Source organism: Gymnoscopelus braueri (genome assembly GCF_963280865.1).
Source record: "Gymnoscopelus braueri genome assembly, chromosome: 3".
NCBI lineage: Eukaryota > Metazoa > Chordata > Actinopteri > Myctophiformes > Myctophidae > Gymnoscopelus > Gymnoscopelus braueri.
In genome coordinates this window covers 18,911,357-18,920,860 of record NC_137612.1, presented here as the reverse complement: position 1 = coordinate 18,920,860, position 9,504 = coordinate 18,911,357, and the positions used below count along the sequence as shown (strand labels likewise).

Sequence of the window (9,504 nt, the reverse complement as noted above, 5' to 3'; positions counted from 1 at the left end):
GGGGTCTTCTGTCTGTCGTAACATAAAAATAAAAAAAAAGATTATGCAGTTCATGTTCGTGGATATTAAATTATATTAATTATCCATATTGGGAGTGTTACTATTACTTTAAAATAATGGTTTTAAATACCTATTTCTATTTCACAATCCCATATACACGCTATACTACGGTTAAACATGGATGCTGCTGAGCCTCAATGCTGCCAGTGAAGCTTGAAGCCTGTTCATCAGACACCCAGAACTCATCCACAGACTCCTTATGAGACGTACGTACATTACATTATATCTAAAGAGGCTTTGGATGGTATATAGATAGTGTTTTTTTTCATTAGCATCTGTTATTACGTGTACGTTGTTGATGCGAAACTTAACGGCTAGCGATGCATGATGCGATATGTTTACCCACAACGCTGTACCCACGTTCCCCAGTTTGTTCTCTTAATTTGTTTGGTGTTTTTGACACTTGCTTTGACAACGTAAACGTATGTTTTCTCATGTCAATAAAGCCAATAATGATGCGTTAGCATTAGCCACCACATACATCACTTTAAAATTGACTGTTTGTGTTAGCTTAGCTCGCGTTATCAGAGCCTAAAGTTAGACTTAATACATTAAAGTTTAGGCGGCTTTACACGAACTTAATGTTTGTATTGTGTGGGCCGCTGTACGTAACACAACAGCCTGGCCTGTAGCGTATTATATGATGTGTTACTGAAGACAAGCAGCTCATGTAAACATTAAGCAGCTCTCAGTCCATGTGGCACATGTGGTGGTCAGTGTTGCCAGGTTTTGCGTGAGAAATAAGCAACCGCGTCTATGAAAACAAGCCCAAAAGAAGCAACTAGGCCACATGAGCACTTTATCGGCTATTTGAAAATAGCATATTTTTTTCTGCTATTTTCCAAAACTCTTGTAATAAAGTGTGGAATTTTGAAATATTCTAACAACATAGAACAGGGGTCTTCAACAGGGGGTCCGGGACCCCTAGGGGGCCATCAGAGTTACTACAGGGGGTCCGCCAAATCTATGATATGATTTCTTTTTTTACCTTAACCACTTGAACCCTAGCATCCCTTTTCTAAGGAGAACTTTAGCCAAAAATAGCAGATCTACATTCTACAAGCTCGCGTGAGCTTGTTGTAGATCGGCTATTTTTGGCAAAGAGGTATAGGTGTAGAGGGAAAAAATAACAGTAAACGTAAACAAAAAAAGTTGAATCTAAAACACAATTTTATACAATATAGGGGGGTCCCTGCTTGATCTCTCTCTCAGCTAGGGGGTCCTTGGGCTGAAAACGTTGAAGACCCCTGACATAGAATATACCCATACAGGGCTCCCTGGTACAGCATTTTTGTCTGTCATTAAATAAATGTTTCGATTAATTGAGTACAAAAGACCCCAATGGAAACAAGCCATAGTGCTTTCTTGGGTTTAAAATCCATCTTAACAGACCTTGTATTGAACTGTACTTCCCTGTGCTTGTCTTTGCAAACTGTTAATAAAGTATTCAATCAATCAATCAATCAAAACATGAAAATATTTCAGAACCACTGGTTTAAATGATAAAGTGAAGAAAGCCTAAATAAGCAAGTACACTTTAGAAACAAGCCCAAAAAACCCCAACCACCATTTTTTACAAGCAACTTTACAGAAAAGGAAGCCCAAAGTCGCTTATTATAAGCAGACATGGCAACACTGGTTAGGACCGTTTCACGCATCACGGTCACTTAACATCGTTCAAGACTATAGTCAACCACTAGATGGCGTCGTTTAATTGCCTGCTCTTATTGAGCAGGTAGGTACCCAAGGTCTGTTGGAGGTTGGAGGACTAGTCTGAGGCATGTCCTGCATAGCTGATTGGTTTTGATCAGTGATGGAAGAAATACTCACATGTTTTACTCAAGTAAAAGTATCAATACTACAATGTAGATATACTCTGCTACAAGTAGAGGTCCTGTATTCAAAATGTACTTGAGTAAAATTGAAAAATTAATAAACATTGAATAAATAAAACACATTTTACTTGATTAAAAGTACAAAAGTATTGGTATCAAAATATACTTAAAGTAACAAAAGTAGAAAGTACTGATTATGCACAATGTCCCGTTTCACAAGTTTTCAAATGTATAAAAATCTTTGAAAATAGCAGATTTACAAGCTCACAATGCGTTGCATGCGTCACATCGCTTGTAGATCTGCTATTTTCAAGTAGCCAAAGTTTAGATAGGCTGAAGTGGATAATGTTAGCCTGGAAACCAGACGAATCTGCCATTGGAAAAAAAAGAATTGCCCTCGGCAGATTTGGTCTGGCACCGCTCAGTTGTGATTGGATTTCACTCCATCCGAAGTGAGGGACCAATCAGGGCCCAGTATGCAAATGTGGGACAGGTTTATCACCAGAGGCATTTTTTTTAATCCGCCCCTTGGAAATGCAGGTTCTACACAGATATCCCAGACTAATGTCTACGCAGTGATATTAGTCTGGCCATGCCAAGCTAGGTTAATGTATGTTTTATTATAATAATAAAAATCTACAAAGTAACTAGTAACTAAAGTTTTCAAATAATTATAGTGGAGTAAAAGTGCAATATTTGTCTATGAGATGTAGTGGAGTAAAAGTAAAAGTATAGAACATTGGAAATACTCCAGTATAGTAAAAGTACCTCAAAAACTTTAAGTACAGTACTTCAGTACATGTACTTACTTACTTTCCACCACTGGTTTTGATAGAGTAGCAGTACTAGACAGACAGACAGACGGCATTACTTACAGTAGGTTTAAGCATAATGCATCTGCTCATCATTGATGTTACAGGTCATTGCTAAGCTGGTGGTCATCATGATTACGCCTGCCTTTGAGCTGAGTCAGGATGGCCAGTACCTGATTCTCAGCATCCGCGTGCCCTATACTAGAACATCAGACTTTGACCTCTACATCGACGGGACTGATTTCAAGTTCTATGCTAAACCTTACTTCCTGCGGTGAGTTATACTAACTGATCATAAAGACAGTAGGTATAGGGTAAGTTTTGTTGGAACCAGCCAGTGTTGATTTTGACAGCACATTTTGATTTAGTTTTAGTCATAGTCTTTTGAATAAAATTCCATTTAGTTTTAGTCATATTTTAGTCATCTGAAATGTTTTAGTTTTTGTCTAGTTTTAGGCGACTAAATATCATAAGGTTATAGTCGACTAAATCTACAGTTGATTTAGTCGACTAAAATGTATGTTGGCGGTGCCTTGATGGCGTCGTAATGGCTGATTTTACACTTGGTTGCATGCTGAAAATAGCCGATCTACAAGCTCACAACACGTCGCGCTGCGACGCGTTGTGAGCTTGTAGATCGGCTATTTTGAAAGCGCAACACCCGAGCTCAACCAAACATAAAATGACTTGTCTTTTAGTTCTACTGGATCTCTTCTCCACTAGTCCCTCACTAACATTTTAGTCTAGTTTTTATTTGTTGACGAAATTGTCAATATTATTTAGTCTTAGTTTTAATCATCGTAGCTTAGTTTTTATTTTGTTTTTATTTTGTTTTCGTCAGTGAAAAAAGGTAGTCGACGAACATTATTCGTCATAGTTTTAGTCGACGAAATCAACACTGGAACCAGCTATGGCTATATTACGCACTTTCAATATGGCATCCCTATTTTGGCATGTCATTATAGGTGTATTTGATTTATTAATTCATATTTTTTTTTTTAATTATAGGGTTTAAGTGGTTAATAGTTTTTGGTGTTTTATAAATCTGTTAAAATAAACATGTAAATCAGAATCATAATTATTGTTACTTGTTTATTACTATAGATTATGCCTTCCAGGAAGAATAGTGGAGGATGGAAGGGAAAAGGCCACATTTGACATTGATAAAGGTAGGTTATATGTGTGTGTTGTTGTATTTGTTTGTATTTATACGTTTGTTATTGTTTTCTTAGTACTATTAATGACTTGACCAATTACATCCATGGTTGATCAGGATTTACAGCTCTACCTCCGTCCGTGTACTGTTTAAGTCACTTTGGATAAGAGTGCCTGCTAAATGCCTAAATTGTAGATATTAATTTCTATATTGGTTTTATGACAACACATACTACAGGGTTGTTACACCTTTAAGTGTGTATTAAAATGTAGCTGGTCAAATCAACATGGATAGCAATAAGATAAGATTAGATACAGCAGGGTAAAAACATCTGTAATGAATAATAGTATACAAACCGTATACACCCTCAACAAAGTTTGCATTATGCAGGACAAAATCAATAATAATAATACACACAGTAACCATGTCAGATAGAGTCCTTCCTTACAGTAATGAACTGTTGTTAATTCGATTTATTTTTTATTTTATTTTATTCAAGTTACAACACAATATAACTTCAACCCAGGATGTACACATAAAGTGTAATAAAACACTTATTTCCAATGTGGTCCTGAAATTAGTCTAAAGCATTGTGTGGTCATAAGCCACTGTGCTGTCACTGCATGGTTCTGCTGGTCAGCCATGTGTTATCATAAGATCCTATGGCATGGGTTAAGTAGCACAGTTATCTGATTGATCCATGGAGTGTCTTTACTTTGTACTCTAGTCAATCGGATAAACAGGGTAAATGAGCCTACTTATGACATTTCATTACATTTAAATGTCATTATGATTACCGCCTGCAGCCCTGCTGTCTCATTCTGAGCGACATATGACCTTTTGCTAATGTTTGTTAACCTCCAGACTTGTGTATAAATAATGTGAAGCCGTAGTCGGCGTCTGAATTTTACATCGACAATAGATATAATATACGTATATATTAGTGGTGTCAAAAATAATCGGTTCATAGATTAATCGCGATGCGGACATGGACGATTATGAACAAATGTTTTTGACATTCACAAATGTCAAAAATCTATTGTTATTTATTTATTTTAAAAAAATGTTTTAAACATATTGCTAACTGCACAGAGCAGCAGCCAGATGTATATGTTGTTCAATATATCTGACTGCTTGTATTGACTGATGAAAAGGTTGCCATGTTGTGCAGTAATATAGAAAAGTGTGATGCATCGTCGAATCGAATTATTACAAGGTTAATCGTAATCGAATCGAATCGTTACCTGGTAAATCGTAATCGGATTGAATCGTGAGGGCAGTGCCAATGCACACCTCTAGTATATATGGTATGTTCGACACTAATGCCCACCAGCCAACAACGCACTTCCCTCACATCTCGCATGCATTTCAAGTTGCCCATAAAACCAAATGGCTGTAAGGTTTTTTAATATAGCCTGTGTAGCATGCTCTCTTAAATGTGCCACTGCACATGAGTTGTGATGATGGCCGTCAGCTTGATGTTCCAAGCGCTCCGTGAGCTTCTGGCTATCGGCCCTGATCTGTCTCTAAGTTTCCATTTGAAATGATCTGTCCTAATGAAATGGGCTTTATGGAGACATCAGCCTTATGGACTCTGACACCTCGTTGCCCCTCTGCCAGTTCGGCCCTGCTTAACACGCTGTGTCTAAATATGCCTCTAACATCTGCTAATAAACCGCTACCAATGGGTGTCCTTGTTTAGACTTATAATTAGCAGTCATTATGATGTGTCTTTTGAGCTCTCCAGCCTCATTAGGGGCCCACAAGCCAAGGCAATTAGCCCTGTTTGCATCGTAAAGCATTTTAAAGTTTAAACGCTCGGGTTTGAAAGTTTTATCAGGTCTTTTAGAATGAGTCTATGAAATTGTCTTTGATGTGAATGAATTACATGGATTCGATGTTATTGCACCTCATCTGTTTTAATGAAGCCACTAAATGATTTAGACAGTGTCATTTACAGAGTTGTCAGACTTCTGAAATTATTATCTGTGTGTTGCCATAAATAGTCTTCTCTCACTCACCAGTACTGTCAGTGTGAATAATATTGTCTTAATCACGTTCAGGTGAACTTCACCGGTATTAAACATGAATTGAACCTATTGTTCTTCTGTGAGGTGGTCGGCGCCGGCGGACATGTGAAAATCTTACATAACACTTCCCACTGCATTCTGTGTCGACCACTTGCACTTGAACCACTTATCACACCATTTTCAAAAATGGTGTGCTTGTTTCTGACAGCCCTAAATTCTAGGAAAATACATTTATTATGGTGAACAGACTTCTGTCTGTGAAATTTTGAAAAAATTATCAAGTTGTAGTACGTTGGATTTGTACTGTCTGATTTAGCTTTACAAGAAAATATGTGAGCTGTATTTCCAAATGGACTCCTGGTTTAAGCATCCCTTATAGCGCTGTCCTGTCTTGGTTTAGGTCTTTTCACCCTTCAGGTCCCTAAGGAGACCGCTGGAGAACACTTTGAAGGCCTCCAAATGCTGACCAGTCTCCTTGCTCCAAAAGGTTCCCGGTCAGCTCAGCCATTGGTAGAAGACATCAGCATGGGTACGCTCAGCAGTTTATTATTATTTTCAAGGAATAAACTGTAATTAATCAAAGTAGTATGGTATTTTCATAGCTAGCACCTTGTGTCCTCTCTGAAGGTAGAAGGTAGAGTGTGGAGGTGGGCGTTGCAACTCATATAAAGGTTTATAACTTCCAAACAGACCAATCAATTCAAGTTTTCTCTCTATATTAAAATTGGCTTAAGGGAGGGGCGGACGGACTGGCGGGCCGGGCGGGCGGACGGACCTCTGAAGTCACGCTCATGTCAACATGACTCAGCCATAACCATATACGGAGTTCCCAATGCAGCTACAAAAGGGGGCATGCCCATATATGGGCATATACTGATGACATCAGGGATCTCCATATATGGGCACGAAAGGGGGCATGCCCATATATGGGCATATACTGATGACATCAGGGATCTCCATATATGGGCTTAAAAGAGACGAGGACTGACAGATAAAGGGATCTCCATATATGGCCATAAAAGGGACAAGGACTGAGATACAGAGAGATCCATATATGGGCATAAAAGGGACAAGGACTGACAGATACAGAGATCTCCATATATGGGCATATCAGTCCGATCTGCGGTGCGACGTAGGTGTGAGGGCCGCTAGTTCATATAAATTGCTGTGTGGCTGTTGTGTGAACAGATTCACAGACTCTAACACCATGAAACAAACGTGTGCCACATGTTCTGGAGAGTTGATTTTTTTTGCAATTGCATTGGGGGAGTTATGCACTTTACTGAGTGCAATCTTTCTAGTTGTTTATCAAACATGATGCGAAACTTTCTTGCCACTTCTTATTACCACCAACCACAACCCTTTTGCAATTCAGAGGCGTGCGGAGGAAGTGTAGGGGCCGAGGGTGAGGAAGAGGAGGACGAAGAAGAATTTGACTGGCAGGTGGAGCAGGAGGTGTACATGGAGAGCTCTGAGGCAGAGCTGGGGTCCCTTCAGAAATACGGCTTTGGTAATCAGAGGTCCGGAGTGTTCGCCAGACTTCAGGTAATGTCCCAATATGAAGAATGATAAAATCACTGATAAACCCCCTCTATTGTCGTTGAAATCAATTGTAAAGGTAAACCAAACATATGTAATACAACGCAATGCTCAAGTATTCTTTAGACAGACAGATCTTACTAACATTTATGCATCTTTTGCACCTTTCTACTATCTTCTTGACTACAGTAACATTTGACCATCCTAACCCGACATGGAGTCTAATTGAATCTAATATACATATTTTAGTTGTAATTTGTTGTTCATAAGAAGCAACGGAAGACCATAACATGCTGGAGTTGTGTCCTAACAGGAAGAACTGACTGATGTCATTGACGTCAAGAACCCTGAAGGAACCACGGCCGGAGAGAGGAGACAGGCTCGGCAGTACGCAGAGAGCGCCGCGTTCTGTTCCGACCATTACCTGTAAGTTTATTACAAACGAAGGTTTGTGCGATATCCATGGGGTGGGGTTTCTGGGGTTTGGCTCGTTATTAAAAGATATACATTTTATTTCTTCTCAATTACACAACCAACACGCTCAGGTGGCGCAGTGGTAAAGTCCCTGCCCGCTTTGTCGGGCGTCTATACAGACTATAGGCCCGTGTTCAGGGGAGGGAAGCCGGGTGGGAAGGGTGATATTGGTCATTGCACATACTCCTCCTACGGGCTGGGGCGGCACCTGACAGCAGTGAGTGTTGGGCGGGATGAGTAGGACGAAGGCCCTACGTCCTCCCCATGTGGGCATGTTGGATACAACAGCAGTGACAACACAGAGATGTGTGTGAGGAGGAATTAATTGGCATAACGACTAAAAGAAATAATTGGCTACTCTAAATTAAGCAAAGAAATAAAAAAAGACAAACAACACCCCACCTGCTGTCCCAATTTGCTTATGGTGACGTGTTGTTGCAGCGCTGATTTGTTTGAAGACGACGAGATTCAGAGGCTGCTGAGGTTCCGTCCCTGGTGGGCAGAGTTGAGCTGCTCCTTAGACCAGGAAGGAGAAGAAGCAGGTGAGTTGTAATTCATCCCTTCACAGTCATCAAAGGTAGCTGAGGGTACATTTGATTCATATTCACTTGTATTTGCATTTATGGAAATGAGTTCACCCGCATTTATAACACGTTTTTTTAAATAGTACAGGATAAATAGCTTATAGTTGGTGAACTTGGTGAAGTAAATGTTGTGTGGGTGTTTTTAAAGGATATACTTAATACTTATTCTAATTTAGTTATCTTCCCTGATCTGGATTACTGAATAGAGTTCATTGTGAGACCTTAATTTGACCTCTGCATCACCTGGGATCAACATAAGAAAATACAGTATATATCTATCTTTTTCTCTCTACAGTAATGTACATGCCACATGTTCTAACAATTTGAACCAGTTCTGTACAATGTTAAGTCTCTAGTAAAGTAGTACCTGATATTCACCAGAAGGTGGCATTGAGTTGCAAAAATAGAAATCAGACATTGATTGTGTGGTGATGCTATTTAGACTATGTTGATGCATTGCTTATCACAATAGTTTATTTTGACAATCATACACTTTATAAAATAGACTTGAGTATTGCCAAATTAGAATTAGAGATACTTGAAGTAAGTACTGTATATTGTCTCTGTTACAATATATTGCCCATCTCCTTGTTTCATTTTATAGCGACAAAATCATCTCATGTAATAGTCCGTCCCCAGCCAGTGTCTCACTCTGGCAACAAGTTCCCTTCCTCTCAATCATTGGATGACATCTAAAATCAATGGCTCATTTACTTAGGTGTGATGTGTGGCTTGTTGGACGGAGACTCCCAGTCTCATTTCCCGCCTTCCGCCGTCTCTCATAAAAGAATGATAGCTGCTCCCGGAGACCCGGCGCTGCAGGAGACAATTCAATTGTTCCCACCCGCCTCTGCCTAACAGCCTACTAACTCCAGCACTTCCATCGCCTCAGCGAGCGCACATGGCTCACAGCCCACGTTATGTTATGTTAGTCCAGGATGTCGCACGCTCAGAGAGGATTTAGATTAAACCGATAGCATTATCACAGGAGGACGCGCTGCTGGAGAGGTGACA

The 9,504-nt window shown here is 39.6% G+C and overlaps 1 protein-coding gene across 1 annotated transcript in view; it reads left to right on the top strand.

The window, feature by feature from the left end:
* Nucleotides 1-176: 176 nt before the first annotated feature.
* shq1 (SHQ1, H/ACA ribonucleoprotein assembly factor) overlaps nt 177-9,504 on the top strand; it is a 33,410-nt gene continuing 24,082 nt past the window's right edge. Inside the window, exons 1-7 of the mRNA XM_080424020.1 lie at nt 177-266; nt 2,815-2,981; nt 3,812-3,876; nt 6,294-6,422; nt 7,269-7,438; nt 7,746-7,858; nt 8,348-8,448. Coding sequence (XP_080280146.1) covers nt 2,839-2,981; nt 3,812-3,876; nt 6,294-6,422; nt 7,269-7,438; nt 7,746-7,858; nt 8,348-8,448 — 721 coding nt within the window. The 5' untranslated portion in view covers nt 177-266; nt 2,815-2,838. The remainder of the gene's footprint in view (nt 267-2,814; nt 2,982-3,811; nt 3,877-6,293; nt 6,423-7,268; nt 7,439-7,745; nt 7,859-8,347; nt 8,449-9,504) is intronic.